The 19,671-nt window shown below is 34.9% G+C and overlaps 1 protein-coding gene across 5 annotated transcripts in view; it reads right to left on the bottom strand.

Annotated features, from left to right (window-relative positions):
* The window catches only part of ATP13A4 (ATPase 13A4), a 173,468-nt gene that overhangs the window by 79,082 nt on the left and 74,715 nt on the right, over nt 1-19,671 (bottom strand). For 4 of the 5 annotated variants that reach the window (XM_050779097.1, XM_050779096.1, XM_050779100.1 and 1 more), the window contains 5 exons: nt 17,564-17,634; nt 17,391-17,471; nt 15,798-15,867; nt 14,210-14,344; nt 8,273-8,342 (listed from right to left, as the gene is read on the bottom strand). In XM_050779097.1, the coding sequence (XP_050635054.1) occupies nt 8,273-8,342; nt 14,210-14,344; nt 15,798-15,867; nt 17,391-17,471; nt 17,564-17,634 (427 nt within the window). The remainder of the gene's footprint in view (nt 1-8,272; nt 8,343-14,209; nt 14,345-15,797; nt 15,868-17,390; nt 17,472-17,563; nt 17,635-19,671) is intronic. The other variant, XM_050779099.1, reaches the window with a different exon arrangement.

The raw sequence follows: 19,671 nt of genomic DNA, 5'->3' as shown, positions 1-19,671 counted from the left end.
CAGCAGTATAAATATATAACCTGTTTTGTATATGTAATACAAAACTATGAATATTATATATAATCTGTTTATATTTTTAAATGTAAGAATAAATAAAAACCAAAATGATGATTCTAGAGAGAATGAAGACATAAGTCAGAAAGGAGAGGGATAGGAACCAGATTCCCTGGAATATCTTCTGTCCTATGGATTTGACTCTCAAACCATGTAGATATTTTCTATATCTATACAAAATAATACAAATAAAAATATGAAAAGCTAACACTAAAATCTAAAGCAAAAAGAGCGAAATAAACCTATCAAGTTGCTGGCATAACCAACAGAAAACTATTTTGAGTGACTTTAATGAACAATGTATAATTTGGCTGTACATTTCTAACAAGATGTCACAAATGGGAAAACAAAAATTCTAAAAACATCTTAAACTGTTTTTAGGAATTATATCAATGCTGAGTGCATTGGTTTGTCACTCTAAGGTTATTATATACAATGGGATAAAGCAAAAGAGTAATCTCTTCCTGTTTTTGAGAATCAGAACTTTGGGCATAGAGATAAGAGAAACACAAGTACAATGAATAAAGTAAAGTAAAAAGCCCATAGTTCTAAACTTGAATTGGAAATTATAAGGTCAGTATGACTATGAATTCCAAACTTGAATTGGAAATTATAAGGTCAGTATGACTATGAATTCTAAACTTGAATTGGAAGTTATGAGGTCAGTATGACCTCATAATGCATTTTATCTTAAAAAACTATTTCCTAAGTATGTTTTCTAAAAAGACCTAGAAACAATGACTAACGCCATTAAAATGAGTACTTGTAACATTCTCATTGAGGTTTATAGTACCGTATCTGGTACTGCTACTTCACTGTCCATTTTTACGTATGGAGATGGCTTCTTTCTTTAAACCTCATAAGCCGAACTCTGCTAGCTTCAGACTTTTCTTCTGTAGTTTTCTTACCTCTCTCAGCCTTCATAGAATTAAAGAGTTAAGGCCTGACTCTGGATTAGGCTTTGTCTTACAGAAGTGTGACTGGTTTGAGCTTCTGCTCAGACCACTACAACTTCCTCCACATCAGCAGTAAGGCTGCTTCGCTTTTGATCATTTGTGTGTTCACTTTTGGAGGAGTGCTTCTCATCTCCTTCAACAACTTTTCCTTTGCATTCACAAAGGAAACTGGTGCAAGAGTCGCAGCTTTCAGTGCATCTCGGATTTCAACATGTCTTCCGCACAAAGCTTAATCATTTCTAACTTTATTTGAAAATCAGAAACACGTAACTCTTCCTTTAGCTAGAACACTTTTTAGAAACCAGCGTAGGGTTATTTATCGATCTAATTTTAATACTGTTGGGTCTCGGGGAGCAGGGACGCCCGAGGAAAGAGAGAGAGAGATGGGAATGGCCAGTTGGGGAACATCTAACACTGATTAAGTTTGCTATCTTACATGAGCATGGTTCATAGTGCCCCAAAGCACTTAGCATAGTAATATCAAATATCACTGACCACAGACTGCCATAACAGATATAATCACAATGAAAAAGTCTGAAGCATTTCCAGAGTTACCAACACGTGACACAGAGATACGAAGACAGCACATGCTTTTAGAAAAACGGCACGGATAGACTTGCTCAATGCAGGATTGTCAGAAATCTTCAGTTGGAAACAAAAAATGCAGTATCTTTGAAGCACAATCAAGCAAGGGGCAATAAAACAAAAGTGCTTGTATATGTATCATAAGTATATCTACACACGTACTTGACTCTATTGAGGAAATCTGAACATTGCCTATATAACTATTTTCAAATTATGAGGTTTTAAAAGATGTGATAAAGGAATTAAAAAGACTCTTTATATTTTAGAGCTATATGCTGAAATATTTTCAAATAAAATATAGTATCTGGGATAGTTCCAAAATAATGTAGGGTGGAGAGTTAATAGAACAGATGAAAAAGAGATTCAATAGGTTGATAATTATTTAATCTGTGTGACAGGTACATGAGGTTTTATTATAGTATTCTCTCTACTGTTATATATGTTCAAAGTGTTTTATCATAAAAAGTATGGACAAAAAAATGACCAATTATATTTTTAAAAGGTAAAAATTCACTTCCAGCCAAAAGAGAATAAAAAGGACAAGAATTATCTTCCCACTGGAAACAACTGTATAAAAGATATGAAAAAATGGGTTTTAGACACTGAACATCAAACAATGAAAGAGATGGGAAACAAATAAAGGTGTTCTACATTTGCCACGCTTACTGTCTTTAAAGAGTTTCCAAGCCACTAGGCAGAGAAGGAAAACCAGACCAAGTCCAGATGACTACTGAGTTCAGAACACAAAGATGAGCATCAATAGAGATCTTGGCAGCTTGAGTTCATAGCTGGGGAGGTAACTGTTCAGGGGAGAGCCAAAAAGATCTGCAGAGGGTCTCTCCTTAATGTGAAGCAAACTACTGATCAGCACATTTACATGATGGAACTACTAGCAAATGAACAACTGAACATTTACATTTTAAAATATCATTTACAATAGCATCAAAAATATGAATTACTTAAAAATAAATCTGAGAAAAAGTGTGTAAGACCCATACACTGAAAACTGCAAAACACTGCCAAAGAAATCAAAGACCTAAACAAACGAAGCAGTGTTATATTCATAGAGCAAAAGATTGAAACATGTTACTATGTCAATTTTCCATAAATGTATCTATAGGTTCAGCACAATCCCAATAAAAATCCCAGCATTTTTTATGCCTACATCAAAAAGTCTGATAGAGCACAAATAGACAATCTAAGGTCACACCTCAAGGAACTAGAGAAACAAGAATAAACCAAACCCAAACCCAGCAGAAGAAAATAAATAACCAAGATCAGAGCAGAACTAAATGAAACTGAAACAAAACAAAACAAAAAAAGCCCACAAAAGATAAATAAAACAAAAAGCTGGTTCTTTGAAAAGATAAATAAAATTGATGGACCATTAGTGAGATTAACCAAGAAAAGAAGAGAGAAGATCCAAATAAGCTCAATAAGAAACAAAATGGGAGATATTACAGCTGATACCACAGAAACACAAAAGATCATTCAAGGATGCTATGAGCACCTTTATGTGAATAAACTAGAAAATCTAGAGGAGACGGATAAATTCCTGGAATTATACAACCCTCCTAGGTTAAACCAGGAAAAAATATAAACTGTGAACAGACCTATAACAAGCAGCAAGATTAAAGTGGTAATTAAAAAGTTACCAAGAAAAAAAAAGTCCAGGACCAGACAGATTCACAGGTGAATTCTATCAGACAGTCAAAGAAAAATTGGTATCAAACTTGTTGACACTATTCCACAGGAGAGAGAAAGAGGAAATCCTCCCTAAATCATTTTTTGAAGCCAGTATCACCCTAATACCAAAACCAGGGAAGAACATAACGAAAAAAGAAAACTACAGACCAATGTCCCTGATGAACATAGATGCAAAACTGCTCAAGAAAATACTAACTAACTGAATCCAGCAGCATATCAAAAAGATAATCCACCATGATCAAGTGGGTTTCATACCAAGAATGCAGGGATGATTTAACATCCACAAGTCAATGAATGTGATGCACCACATAAAGAAAATTTAAAACAAAATCACATGATCATCTCAACAGCCGCAGAAAAAGCATTTAACAAAATCCAGCATCCCTTTATTATTAAAACCCACAGCAAAATTGGCATAGAAGGGACATGCCTTAAGGTAATAAAAGCCATCTATGACAGATCCACAGCTAACATTATACTGAATGGGGAAAAGTTGAAAGCATTTCCCCTGAGAACTGGAACAAGACAAGGATGCCCACATTCACCACTTCTATCCAACATAATATTGGAAGTTCTAGCCAGAAAAATCAGACAAGAGAAGGAAATAAAGGGCATCCAAATCAGTAAAGAGGAAGTCAACCAGTCACTGTTCACCGATGATATGATAGTATACCAAGAAAACTCTAAAGGCTCATCCAAAAAGCTCCTAGAACTGGTTAATGAATTCAGCAAAGTTTCAGGAAACAAAATTAATGTATACAAATCGGTAGTTCTGCTATACATCAACAGTGACCAAGCTAAGAATCAAGTCAAGAATGTAACTCCTTTTATAATAGCTGCAAAATACGATAAAATACTTAGAAATATGCCTAAACAAAGAGGTGAAAGATCTCTGTAAGGAAAACTACAAAACCCTGCTGAAAGAAATTATAAATGATACAAACAAATGGAAATATGTCCCATGCTCATGGATGGGTAGAATCAATATTGTAAAAATGACCATACTGCCAAAATCAATCTACAAATTCAATGCAATTTCCATGAAAATACCACTATCATTCTTCACAGAATTAGAAAAAATAATCCTAAAATTCATATGGAACCAAAAAAGAATCTGCATAGCCAAAGCAAGATGAAACAAAAAGAACAAACCTGGAGGCATCACACTACCCAACTTCAAATTATAGTGTAAGGCCACAGTCACCAAAACAGCATGGTACTAGTATAAAAATGGGGATATAGACCAATGAAACACAATAGAGAACTTAGAAATAAAGCCAAATACTTACAGCCAACTGATCTTTGACAAAGTGAACAAAAACAACAAGTGGGAAAAGGTCACCCTAGTCAACAAATGGTGCTGGGATAATTGGCAAGCCACATGTAGAGTACGAAACTGAATCCTCTTCTCTCACCTTATACAAAAACCAACTCAAGACGGATCAAAGGCTTAAATCTAAGACTTGAAACCATAAAAATCCTAGAAGATAACATTGGAAAAACTCTTCTAGACATTGGCTTAGCCAAAGGCTTCATAACAAGAACCCAAAAGCAAACACACACACACACAAAAAAAGATAAATACATGGTACTTAATTACTTAATTAAACTGAAAAGCTTCTGCACAGCAAAAGAAATAACCAGCAGAATAAACAGAACATCCACATAGTGGGAGAAAATCTTTGCAATCTATACTTCTGTTGAAGGACTAATACCCAGAATCTACAAGGAACTCAAATCAGCAAGAAAAAAACAAACAATGCCATCAAAAATTGGGCTAAGAACATGAATAGACAATTCTTGAAAGAAGATATAAAGATAACCAAGAAACATATGAAAAAGTGCTCAACATCAGTAATGATCAGGGAAATGCAAATCAAAACCACAATGCGATATCACCTTACTCCTGCAAGAATGGCCATAATCAAAAAATCAAAAATTAACAGATGTTCACAAGGATGTGGTGAAAAGGGAACACTCTTACACTGTTGGTGGCAATGTAAACTGGTAAAACCACTATGGAAAACAGTACGGAGATTCCTTCAAGAACTAAAAGTAGATCTACCCTTTGATCCAGCAATTCCACTCCTGAGTATCTACCCAGAGGAAAAGAAGTCATTATATGAAAAAGATACTTGCATGTGCATGTCTAAAGCAGCACAATTTGTAACTGCAAAAATATGGAACAAGCCCAAATGCCCATCAATCTATGAGTGGATAAAGAAAATGTGGCATGTATATAACATGGAATAGCATACAGACATAAAAAATGAAATAATGGCATTTGCAGCAACCTGAATGAAATTGGAGACTGTTATTCTAAGTGAGGTAACTCAGAAATTGAAAACTAAACATCATATGTTCTCACGCATAAGTGGGAGCTAAGCTATGAGGATGCAAAGGCATAAGAATGACACAATGCACTTTGGGGGTTCAGGGCAAAGAGTGGGAGGGGAATGAAGGATAAGAGTACACACTGGGTACAGTGTACACTGCTTAGGTGATGGGTGCACCATAATCTCAGAAATCACCACTAAAGAACTTATTCATATACCAAAATAAATAAAAATAAATAAATAAATAAATTTTAACCAGGAAAACATTATACTCCCCTTAAAAATATTTTATTTCCTTTAATTGGTTGGTTACATCACTAGAGTATATTTTGAACTTTATATTCTACATATGTATATACTATAAACAAGCCTGAAATAGATACCAAAAAGAGTTACTAACACAAAAATACATACATATTTCCACAATTTAGAATATACTTACCAGTTTCAGTAATTGCATAACCTGTATCACTGCACTTAAGGCTAAACACTGGTAACCCAGCCAGATACACAGCATTTTTGTGTTTTTCAGAATGTATTACAAATTATTATTTTTTAAAAAAAGAGCTACATTTTAAGTGTGTGCAGATGTGAATTTTGGCTTACAGAACTGTTTTTAATATTCATCTATGGTATTTTCTTGGCAAAGAAAATCAACATTTGTTCCCACTGCATGACTTTAATAGACAGATCAGTAGACATCCTAGGAATACTCTAAGGAAGCAACCCTAGGTTATGGAAAATATCTCATCAAACATTGACATCTTTGAATTTTATTTGTGACAATTGTTTATGTTATTGTACATTTCATATTAGTACTTAATAGGAATTCTAACAGATTTTTAAATGAGCTTCTAAAGATTTACAAACTGAAGTCTGTATTTCTATAAATTATTGTAATTCTAAAGAAATCCCAGCATTTTTTAAAGAAATTGACAGGTTGAGTTCAAAAGTCATATGGAAACCCGAAGGGCTCAATAGTGTCAAAATAACTCTAAAAAAGAAGAGCAAGGCTGTAGGACTAACATTACCCTATTTCAAGACTTATTAACTTATTAAGACCTATTAAAGCAACATTGTATGGTATTGATATAAAAATGCAAATACAAAAAAAGCAAAAAAATAAAATTGGGTAGGAAATCCAGAAACACATCCACCCACATGTGAACAATTGATTTTTGACAAAATGTGAAAAGTCAGTTCAGTGGAGAAAAGATAATCTTTTCAACAAATGGTATTAGAACATTTGGATATCTGTTTGCAAAAAATGACCCTCAATCCAAAAAAAAACAAAAGCCAAAATCAAAATGTAATATAGAACTACATGTAAAACCTAAAACTCTGAAAGACAATACAGAAAATCATGGTGACTTTGACAAAATATCTTAAAAATTACATCAAAAGCATGATCCACAGAAGAAAACATTGATAAACTAGACTTTAACAAAAATAAAAATGTCTGCTCTTGGAAAAACACTGTAAAGAGAATGGGAAGGTAAGTCATAGACTGAGAGAAAATATTTGCAAATCATTTATCTGATAAAGGACTTATATCCGTAATGTGGAATAAACTCAATTTTAATAATAAAAATAATCTAATAAGCAACAAACTTGAACAAATACTTCACCAAAAAAGATATATGATCAGCAAATAAGAATTTGAAAAGATATTCAATGCCATTAGTCATTAGGGAAATGCAAATTAAAACAAGGATGAAATACTACCACACACTAAAGTGGCCAAAATTAAAACGACTGGCCATACCAAATGCTGTCAAGAATGTGGAGCACTTAGAACTCTCACGCTGCTGGTGTAAAACGGTGCCACCACTTTGGACACAATATTGGCAGTTTCTTAAAATGTTAAATATCTATCTAGTACATGACCCAGCTGTTCCATAGCTAGGTATTTTCTCATAAGAAATGAAAGAGCATGTCTATACATGGCTTGTACCTAAATGATCATAACACCATTACTGGGAATCGCCAAAGACTGGAACCCAAATATGCATTGACAGGTGAGTGGATGAACGAACTAGTGTATCTGCACAATGAGATAGCCTCAGAAATAAAAGGAATGAATGATTGATGCACTTAATAAAATGGATAAATCCCAAAATAACTATGAACTTTGATCTCCCCCTAAATTAACCAAAAATGTATTATAAAAGACCCCAAAGAATACATACTGTAAAATGACATTTATGTATTAATATTGAGCCTGGAAATGAATCTACCGTGACAGAAAGCTGATAAATGATTGCCTGAGGGATGGGGGAGGTGGGAGGAAGCGGGAGAGAAAACAACTAGAAGCAGGAACAGGGTAACTTTTGGGAGTGATGAACCGTCATTATCTTGAGGATTATGATAGCTTCATGGGAATATACACATGCCAAACATATCAAATACTACACTATAAATATGTTAAGTTTACCAATGTCAATTCTACCCCAATAGTAGTTCTTAAGGTAAAAAAAAAAAAAAAAAAAATCTTAAGTTCCTCATCCCTTTGAACAAATGCCTAAGGAAAAATGAATATGAAGATGAGAATACCAGGAGCAATCAGAAACACAAATTTAAATTATTTTCTGATTCCATGTGAATAGCACATAGATCTAAAATAATGGAACTTACCTTTTCTCCCACACACAGAGACTGTAATGCTATTATGTGACTCGACTAGATGGTGGAGTTTTACAGATTGCTGAAAAAGAAGGGAAAATGGAAAAGCGTTATCTATTTGAGCATAGTTTCTAGGTATTATTAAGTAAGGTGCTAGGCTTCTTTAAAGATGGAACACTGTCTTATTGCCAATTGAATGGAATGTACTGCCTACAAACAAAGGACTACGTAGCTCATTATTTAATTGAAAAAGCATCCAATTCCTAGTGATTTTCACCCAGCAGGAAGTATGTTTTCTTCAGCAGAAAGGAATTTCCAGCATGCTCTTTCCACTCAGAAGAGTTTTTGACACTGAACTCCAGCCTGGGTAACACAGCAAGACTCCATCTCAAAAAATATATAAATAAATAAATATAAAAATCAATAAATGAATAAGGAGTTTGATGGTTCCTGCTACTTCCTCATAATATTTGTTGTTGTAATAAATGAAATACATGGGATGAGAGTGAATCAGTAAGAGAAATAAAAAACACAATTATATTTGATTCCACATTACTGGGAAACTATTGTGTAAAAGACCTCCTGCTTGATTCTGGGGGTTAAAAGTCCCAATCATTTAATGTGTTCATTTTGTCATCCTGATTTTGTCATTTAAGATACTTCCTAAATTCCCTAGCTTCAAATTATTTGCAAATCTGATAAATGTGTTCTAAAAATGATTAACAGAATAAGCCATTGTCAAAAAGACAGGTGTTTGGCTTTTGAGTAACTCATTCTTTTACTCATTTGTGCATTAATCAACAAACATTTATTGAGCAAACTTTAATATTTCAGGAATAGAATGAACAAAAGAGATATGGCTCTTAACACCAAGAAATTTACAATCTACTGAGAAAAGTAGGTTTTAATCAAGTAACTACATATATAAATGTATAATGACAATCAGGAATAAGAAGAAAAAATAAAGTACTTTTGGATCTTATATAGCAAAGGTTATTAATCAGGAGAAATCTCCCCTGAAGAAGTGACATTGAACCTAAGATCTGAGTAGGAGTTATTTAGTCAAGGGGTAAGGGCAAATCATGAAGATGAAAAAAAATTGGACAATTCCAGGTGGCATATCAAACTGTTCTGAGGTTAGAAAAAAAGAGTATGTGTCAGGAAACAAAAAGATCTAGTGCATCTGGAGGGCAGAAAGCAAGGGAGATGCTGGGTGAATCAAGGCAGGAGAAAGAAGTCAAAGCAGCAGTTACACGTACACGTGCACCAGCAGTTCGTAGAGAGGGCCCGAGGAATGTCCCACAGGGGCTGAGCAGGTATACTGTTTTCATAATAGCACTAAGACGTTAATTGCCTTTTAGAATCTTATTCTCGCACAAGTGTACAGTGGAGATGTCCAGAGGCTGAGTGGTGTTTCATATCACAATAGACTAAATGCAGAAGCAGTTACAAAAATCCAATTGTCAGAAATTAAAAAAAAGAAGTACAATTATTAAAGTATTTAAATCAACTGATAAAGAAATTTTTTAAAAGACTGCCACGGTCTGAATGTGACCCAAAATTCATGTATTGAAATCCTAACCCCCGAGATGATGATATTAGGAGGAGGGGCCTTTGAAAGGTGATTAGGTCATGAATAATTTTAGTGCCCTTATAAAAGAGGCCCAGGAGAGATGCCATGTCTCTTTCACCATGTGAGGATGCAGTAAGAAGGTGCCATCTCTGAACCAAGACGAGAGACCTCACCAGACACTGAATCTGCTGGCGTCTTGATCTTGAACTTTCCAGCCTCCGTAACTAAAGAAATAAATTCTGTTGCTTAGAAGCCAAAAAAAAAGAAAATCCAATTGTCGTCTATTAAACCAAACATAAAAGAGATTTGCAAAAATGTAAAATAATGCCGTTCTCCTCACTAAATTATTTTTATTTTGGAAAATACAGTTGTCTTTAAATATATATTTATATACAAATATGTTGTTATTATTTTAAAATAATAAATATTTTATGATTCTGAGTTTTAATTCTTAATTTGGTAAATACCAATAGATATAACCTACAAGATTTAAAACTCTTAGAGATCTTCAGTGATTTTTAAGAGTTTAAAGAGCTCTAGAAACTAAAAAGTTTGTGAGTCTCGAGGTAAAGCTTTAAAGTCTGCAATGAGATTTAGAAGTTTATTGTGGCCGGGCGTGGTGGCTCAAGCCTGTAATCCCAGCACTTTGGGAGGCCGAGACGGGTGGATCACGAGGTCAGGAGATCGAGACCATCCTGGCTAACATGGTGAAACCCCGTCTCTACTAAAAAATACAAAAAAACTAGCCGGGCGAGGTGACGGGCGCCTGTAATCCCAGCTACTCGGGAGGCTGAGGCAGGAGAATGGCATAAACCCGGGAGGCGGAGCTTGCAGTGAGCTGAGATCCAGCCACTGCACTCCAGCCTGGGTGACAGAGCGAGACTCTGTCTCAAAAAAAAAAAAAAAAAAAAAAGAAGTTTATTGTAAGAGCAATGGGAATATTTTGAAGCATTTTAGTGATAAAAGCTTGTAAATAATCGTGTTCTGCAAGAATGATGTATGGAGGCCAGATGGGAGGTGATTGCAAGGTAGAAAACGATACTAACTCGAACCTTAATAGTGCTAGGGTGGAAAAAAGTGAATGATGCCAAGAGATATTTAGGAAGGAAAAATCAAAGGACTTCCTGTGTAATTGAAGGGGAAGAAGAAAGTTTCAAGGTTGGCAACCAGATTTCTGGCTTGTGCAATGGAATGGTCAGTAGTATCTGCTATCAAATCAGAAAAACCTAAGTGCAGATTTGAGGAGAAGAATCCTTGAGTTTTATGTTGAGAATGTTGAATTTAAGGTAATTTTTTGATATTAAGGTGGGGATATCAAATAGGTAGTTGAAGCTATGAGTCTGGAACTGAAAAGAGATATCTGGATTTGAGCTATACATACAAATTTGAAAGTCATTAGCATATGCCTTTGAAGTCATTGGCATGTATGACTATAAAAATAATGAAGAATCTTTTATGTACTTGCATGAAAAGATCCTCAAGATATATTAATAGTAATTTTTTAAATAGCAAGTTAGAAAATAATGTAATTATGCTACCACTTAGATAAGAAAAAAAGAAAATACATACACTTGTATTTGCTGCGTTTGCCTAAAAACTTTTTTGGAAGATTACACAAGAAACTAATGTAAGCAGTTGGCCAAGTGGAGTAGGAGAGACAAATGGAGCCTTTACATTATATGCATTTTCCTGTTGTTTTGACTTTGGAACACTCATTTTTTAAAAGTCAGATAGAGAAGGACGAGCTATCAAAAGAGAATGGAAAAGAGCAGCTGGAGAGGATGCAGAGTGTGCTGTCACTGAAGCCAAGGAAAAGAGTGCGTCAGAAAGAACAGAGCAGTTAACTGTGTCAACTCCAACTGAGAGGTTTAGCGAAATCTGTACTGCAGAAAAAAAAAAAAATCCACTGCAGGGGGACCATAACATTAGCAAGCAAAACACCAAGAACCCAATAAAAATTGATAAAGGACACAAAGAGTTCACAGTAAAAGAAATACAAATGGCCTAAAGTGTGAAGAAATACTCAACTCATAATAGAAAACATGACTGGAGTTACTGAATTCTGTTTTCACATATATTGGTAAAGATAAGAAAAACTTATCTACTGTTGTAAGGAATGTAAATTGGTATTACTTTTTTATATACAGAGAGATGAGGTCTCACTATGTTGCTCAGGCTGGTCTTGAACTCCTGGGTCTAAGCTATCCTGCCACTTCAGCCTCCCAAAATTCTGGGATTACAGGTGTGAGCCTCCATACCTGGCCAGTATTACTTTTGTTAAGAGGCATTTTGACAACATGCATTAAAATAGTGTACCTAGCTTATGACTAAGTAATTTCAATTGCAGAAATTTTCTATATATCAATACAGATATTTATAAGCATATATACTTGTTATATACATATGTATACATATGTAATATGTGTCATATGCATACATATATATAGATGTATGAAAAGATATATGTGCAAGGATGCTTTTGCAGCATTGTCTTAGTAGCAAAAGACTAGAAACAACCAAATGCATATCAATATTGGACTGTTAAAAATTATGATACATCTAGAGAAAATGTATTTGTGCAGATGCAGAAAGATATTTATATAGGATATAATAGGTAAGAAATTCAAGTGGAGGCTGGGCATGGTGGCTTATGCCTGTAATCCCAGCACTTTGGGAGGCCGAGGCGGGTGGATCACTGGAGGTCAGGAGATCGACACCATTCAGATCATCATGGTGAAACCCCGTCTCTACTAAAAATACAAAAATTAGCTGGGCGTGGTGGCACACGGCTGTAATCCCAGCTACTTGGGAGGCTGAGGCAGGAGAATTGCTTGAACCTAGGAGGCAGAGTTTGCAGTGAGCCGAGATCGCCCCATTGCACTCCAGCCTGGGCGATGAAAGCAAAACTCCGTCTCAAAAATAAATAAATAAGTAAGTAAAATTCAAGTGCAGAACAGGGTACATAGAATATATTCATTCTGTTAAACAAATTAATGCATATGCATTTAATATTGCTGAAAGTATACAGAAAATAGGGTCCTAGTGGATGTATCTTGAAAGAGGACCTGAACACTCGGAAGTTTTCCCAACGGGAGGAAGCCTTAATTTTTATTCACACTCTTTTGTTCTGTTTGAATTTTATTTTTATCATAGCCACATATTGCCCTTTCTATTAAGGAAAAAAAAAAGCTAATTTTAAAAGAACTTTTTAAATTTTAAAATGATCTATGGGCTTTGGGATCACAGTGGCGACCTTAACAAGATTTGTTTAAATGGAGTCATGAGGGAGGAAGGCATGTCGGCATGACTGAAAAGTAAGAGGAAGATGAGTAACTAATGATAACAGAGACAAAGACTCTAGAAGTTTTACTGTGAATGGAAAAAGAGTGATATAGTAGTAGCTGAAGGCAGAAGCATGGTCAAGAGAAGAAACTGTTTTGTTTGAGTTTTGTTTTCAAGTTAGGAGAATTTGAGAATGTTAAATGTTGATGGGAAGGCTCTTGAGGAGAAGAGAGGAGTCACTCGTGGACTGCATAAGCACCCCAAGAAGGTGGAAGAGGATGGTCTCGCAGGCACGGCCGAGGGCACTTCCTCCACTAAAATGAGAGGTCAGGGCAGGAGGGGGCTGCAGAGATGAGTCATTTGGCACTCGGAAAGTGAGGAGTTGGGCAATTTTCTGTCTTATGGCTTCCGTCTTTTTTGTGAAATAAGTGATATCTGCTGAATTAAAGAAAGAGTGGAATATGAGAAGACGGGCGTCGCAGACACCAGAAGACAGAGATGGCTTGAAACCCTCATTTCAGAGGACGGGAGAGCACCTCGATTAGAGATGAACAGAAGGCTTGCCCAGATGAGGTTGGAATTCGCAGATTTATAGTGCAACCAACCAATCTGTTCTATGTAATTTTTTTTTCCAACAGTATCTAGAAACCTGGTGTAGGCATAAAGAAAGCCAGGAGCTGGACTGCGGCCTTGACAAATGAGTACCAGCCAAACATAAATGGCAAAGGAGTTCATATTAAATAGACTCCTCCACCTTCCATCTCTCTTCCACATCTTCAAATCCCATCAGTATTCTCTACGTGCATTTTTTCACATATTCACAATTCATAAACCTTTGCATGTTGTTCTGGCTAATTAGTCTTAAGTAAATTAAAGAGAGAGGAAAAATAACTTCAAATGTCAGAGATTGGAATGGGAGGAAAGGGAAAGAACTAAATTGTTGAACACTGCTTACTGTGCTACATATTTATAAACTTGGTCTCATTTACTATGGAGTAGGAAGTGACTATTTCCTGATACTCCTTTCTAACAAATTTTTAATAAAGTCACTATTCTTCTCTTTCTGAAACCATAGAACTAATAGAGAAACTCACCTCTCTGAGATCATATACTGTCAAAGATATGGAAATTATGGACATGATTATGATGGCAAAAGCATATTCCTTATAGTCTTCACTAAACCACAAACAGACACTGAAGAGTTGAAATATATAAAATGGATTTAGAACCTGTTGGCAGACATAAAAACAGGAAAGCAAGCGAGATTTTTAGGCTTCACACTTAGCTCTTTATTTACTTGTTTTCATACTCATCTTCATGACATACATCATCCCACACAATAGTCTTATTATATTTATTCAGCAACTGACAAGTGCCAGACACTGCTCTAAGCAACTTTACTTGAATTTTCTCATTGAATTCCCACAATTACCTTATTAACCAGAAGTTACTTATCTCCATTGTAATGATAAAGAAACTGAACCTTAGATCTTGAGAAATACGTCCAAAGTCATGCGACCATGATTGCCACAGACCCAAGACTTAAACCCAGGCAATCTGACCCCAGAGCACTTACTTTTAATCACTGCCGCACTTTACAATTTACAAAGTAGTGTCTCATGTATTGACATGTTGACCATTACAATAGTTATTTAAGGAGTAGATGTTGTCATCTCCTGTTTACATTTACTGGCCTTCAGAAAGGTGAAGTATTAGTTCAGGTTTACAAAGTTAAAATACTTTCTAGTCTCTTCTTCTCTATGACATAACACCTGCCATATTTGAAGTCGTTAAGGAACTTGATTAATGGGTGAGTTGAAGACTGCATGTTCTTGTTAAGTATAAAGCAGTAAGCTGCAAAAGAGCATCTAGAACACTGTGAGAGAGAGTAGCTGTTAACTTCAACAGCTGGAATTCAGCTTTGGTCAAAAAACATGTTGTGCCTTCACTGAAATTCCCCCTAGTTGGTTTCCTTCTGTCTAAAACAGAAATGGCAATCCTTTCTTCTGGTTAGAGAGGCAGCACACAGAAACATTCCCCATTGGTTTGTTTTACTTTCTTTCATGCCTGACAGCTTGCTGGAAATACTTTAAAAGCACCTTAAGTTTAGTAAGCTTTTCTAAGGCAAGGAGGAGTGGAGAGGGAGCACAGGGAAGCCAGAGTACAGCTAGAGGGCTATGGTTTGACAATAATCATTGTAAAGTGAAAAAATGAGGATCCCAGTGATAGGGTCCAAAAGGGAAATTTCATCTTATACCTTGAGATCTCCAGTACTAATAAGGCTGAATAAATGGGGTTTTTTCTTCCTACATTTTTAGGCACCAAGGAACTTGTATCTGTTACCTAACAAAAGGATTAGCTTAAAAAAATTGAGTTTCACGAAGTTGAAACAAGTTAAGCAGCACAGTATTAAAAAAGAAAAGAAACATTACATTCATCCAGCCACTAAATGTTAAGTAAGTACAATGAGTTTCACACCCTGTCTTGCATATGGCAATCTGCAAAAGAACCACTTGAAGAAAAAGAGTACCCAAGAGATATGAGGATAATATGCTTGGCATACTTCCAAAATATATTCTATATTATAGTTACTTATTAACAAGTAGCACTCCTGATTATTTCAATGGAGTCAAACTTCTTTATTTTCTATCCAACACCAAGAGAAAATGCTGGAGAAATTACCTCCTTGATGAGCAGTTTCCAAATTGGTGTAACTTCAACATCGATAGTATTAGGCCCACATATTAACCTCCTATAGAAAGAAATCACATATCACTCCATCACAAATAATAAAATTAAAACTCACTCCTCACCTATTCAGAAAAAAGTCTATTCCATGTTCAATTTCTCACTCGTGGGACCAACATAAGCCTCCCTTGTTATATACCATTCCCATCCTTCTCAAAATAATGGGAGGTGAGGGTTCCCAGTTGCAAAAACGATAAATATGACCATATTGCTTCTAGAACTATATTCTTCCCAAGGTCTAAATATTTTTCTAAATGGTATTTTGGGTATTTAATATTAAATATTGTCTCATTCAAGTAGTTTCAGGATTGGCATGTTCCCAACTCTGTCTCTCCTCAATTCCGGTTTTATTACTATAAGACCATGAGACAGTTAAGAGAAAATACCTTTATTGATAAGGAAATGCTGTTTCTACTTTCCTACCCCTATTTAGTAGTTCTGGAAAACTTCAGAACGTATTTTGATGTAGGTGGAAAGTTCTGTGATCTCAAAAATAACTCTACACGCATAACTATTCGGCTTTTTGATTCAGTGTCTCTAAAACTCAGAGATGTGTTTCTTTGATTATGCAGAGGGAAGACATTTACGAGTTACGTTACTGTTGAAAACACTAACCGCTTTCTCTGTGTCTTCCACCTCGATGCTCAGATTAAATAGCTTGGTCAAATGTATGAGAGCAGTGCTTCTCAAACTTTAACATTTATATAGCTCACTTGGTAATATTGTTAAAATGAAGATTCTGATTCAACGGGATGAAAAGTGGTCTGAGATCATGCATTTCTAACAAGCTCCCAGCTGATGCAGATTCTGCTAGGCTCTACATCTCTTCAAAGTACTAGAAATGGGGAAGGGCGAAGCACGTGAATCATAGAAACTTAGAACAGCAAGGCCTTTAAAGAGTCCTTCTCCCCCTGTCTATGATTGGGAAACAAAGGTCCAGGGAGGAAAAGATATTTGTTCAAAGCCCACAGACTCTTGACATATCAGTGCCCTCCCTAAATCTCTCTTCTCTGCCTAATAATTCATTTGGAATTGTGGAGCTACACATCTTGCATGGTGTTCTACTGCTGCTCCATGGTTATTATTTAACTGCATTATCATGATCTAAGATGTATTTCTTGATTATAACCTAAACTGGCTCAACTTTATATTATAATAACCTTGAGAAACATTGTATGGAGTAGAAAGAGCACTACATCTGCAGCCAGGAGTGTGGGCCTCGAATTAGTTCTTCCGCTACTAATTCCCATCTGTGTGACCTTGTTCCAGCCATGAAATCTTTCTGAGTCTCAGATTTCTCGTTTGTTGTATGGAAATGGTGATAATGTCTGTTCTACCTGCCCCATAAGGTTGCTCTGAAGATGACGTAATATAATGTATGTGAAAGATTTAATTTAACAATTACTAAATAGAGCTGTACAATATTTTCTGATATTAATCCATTAAGATAACTATTTACTGAGCTGTCTATTTGGCTAACTGATAATAATCCTTTTGAGCTAGTATAGGCAATAACATGCATGGTACCTAATCTCTTGTTCTTCTCTTGTCAAGCCTGATCCAAATTTTTGATGTATCTTGGCAGAACTGAGCCAGTCTTCCAAAGAGCTAAAATAATAATAATGAAAAGAACATATTTAGCAATAATATTTTTGAGATAACATTTTTCTTCTTTGGCTGTACTCGCTAAAACAACTTACCCAATTTTCTGGAACTGTCCTTCTAAGTAGTTCCAAACATATCTTATTTTCTGCACTTTTATGCATCTCACCTGCAAAAGAAAAGTACTAAGAAAACCTCTAGTTTGAGGATCAGAGAATAAACAGCAACCAGTGGCTAAAGAAGCATTTGTTTAAAAAGCAAAGATAAAACTTTAACATACTTATTTAAGATTTTATCCTTTTCTAACTTATCCTTTGCTTTTCTACTATACAAATGGTACTCTTTATTAGAAGTCATCATTTAATCAACATGTATCACGGACCTACTATATAGAAAAATATATATGAATAAAACTTAGTCTCTGCATTCTACTACTTTATAAACTAAGAAGGAAAAATTTCCAAAAAAAAAAAAAAAGACATAGAGTCCAATATGTACATGTCAAAAAAATTAAAACATAATAAAATAAAAAATACGTTTTTGAAATGCTATAGACACAAAGAGAGAGAAGATGATGGAAGGCAATATGATGGAGATGATGTATGAGTTACAGTGTTGAAGGATTAGAAGACTTTTACTCAGATGAGAAAATAGAAAGTATTTTAAAGAGATTGCTCACAAGTTAGTTTGGGGGAAGAAGGCCAGTGAGCACGCCTATTTGTAGAATGAAGAACGAAGCTAGAAAGACAAACTGAAACCGAAGTATTGATACCGGAGTTGAGAAGAAATTACTTAGACAGATAATGAGGTTACAGAAGTCCTCAGTAAAGTTTTCTTTTTAATGAAAAGCAGTGCCCAGTCATTTTTCTTTCTAACATAAAAAGACCCAACTATATGCAACCTATGAAGAATCATTTAACTAGTAATAACATACATAGGATGAAAATGAAAGAATGGAAGAAGACATTCCATGAAAATGGAAACCAGAAGAGATTAGAAATAGTTATACTTATGTCAGATAAGATACACTTTAAATTAAAACTATAAAAAGAGACAAAGAAGATCATTGCATAATGACAAAGGAGTCAATTCAGTAAGGGATTAACGCTCATATGTATGCACCCAACATGGGAGCACCTAAATATGTAAAGCAAATATTAATAAAACCAAAGGGAGAAATTGACTGCAACACAATGATAGTAGAGAATTTCAACACCTCACTCACAGCAAAGAACAGATCATCCAGACAGAAAATTAACAAAGAAATATCAAATCTAAACTACAATGTAGACCAAATGGACCTAACAGACACTTACAGAACATTCCATTCAACAGTTGCAGAATATACATTCTTCTCAACTGCTCATGGAACAGTATCCAGAATAGATTATACATTAGGTCACAAACAAGTCTTAACAAATTTTAAAAACTGAAATCATATCAAGTATTTTTTTCTGACTACAATAGTATAAAAGTAGAAATCAATAAAAGCAAGAAAAACCTCAGAAACTTTGCAAATACATACAAATTAAACAACATGCTCTTGAACAACCTTTGGTCAACAAAGAAATTAAAAGAGAAATTTCAAAATTTCTTGAGACAAATGAAAATGAAAACACAGCTTATCAAAAACCTATGGGATACAGAAAAAGCTGTTCTAAGAGGAACGCATATAGCAATAAATACCTCTATACAAAAAAGAATGATCTCAAATAGACAATCTAACATTGCACCTCAGGGAAAAATGAGAACAAACTAAATCCAAAATTAATAGAAAGAAGGAAATAATAAAGATCAGAACAGAGGTAAATAAAACGAGAAAACAAAAGGTCAAAAAACCCAAAGAGCTGGATTTTTTAAAAGATAAACAAAATTAACAAACGTCTAGTCAGACTAAAGAAAAAAAGGGAAGACTCAAATAAAATCAGAAATGAAAAAAGAGACATTACAAATGATAACAAAGGAATACAAAAAACCCAGGAGATTATTATAAACAATTATATACCAAAAAGTTTGATAAATCTAGAAGAAATGGAAAAATTCCTGGACACATGTAAGCTATCAAGATTGAATCATGAAAAAATAGAAAATGTGAACAGATGAATTAGCAGAGATTGAATCAGTGATAAAAAGTCTTGCATCAAAGAAAAGCTCAGTACCTGATGGCTTCACTGCTGAATTCTACTAAACATTTAAAGAACACCAA

The sequence above is a fragment of the Macaca thibetana genome, chromosome 2 (genome assembly GCF_024542745.1).
Source record: "Macaca thibetana thibetana isolate TM-01 chromosome 2, ASM2454274v1, whole genome shotgun sequence".
Lineage (NCBI taxonomy): Eukaryota > Metazoa > Chordata > Mammalia > Primates > Cercopithecidae > Macaca > Macaca thibetana.
Note: the sequence above shows the minus strand (reverse complement) of the source record. Positions and strands in the feature narration are given on the sequence as shown.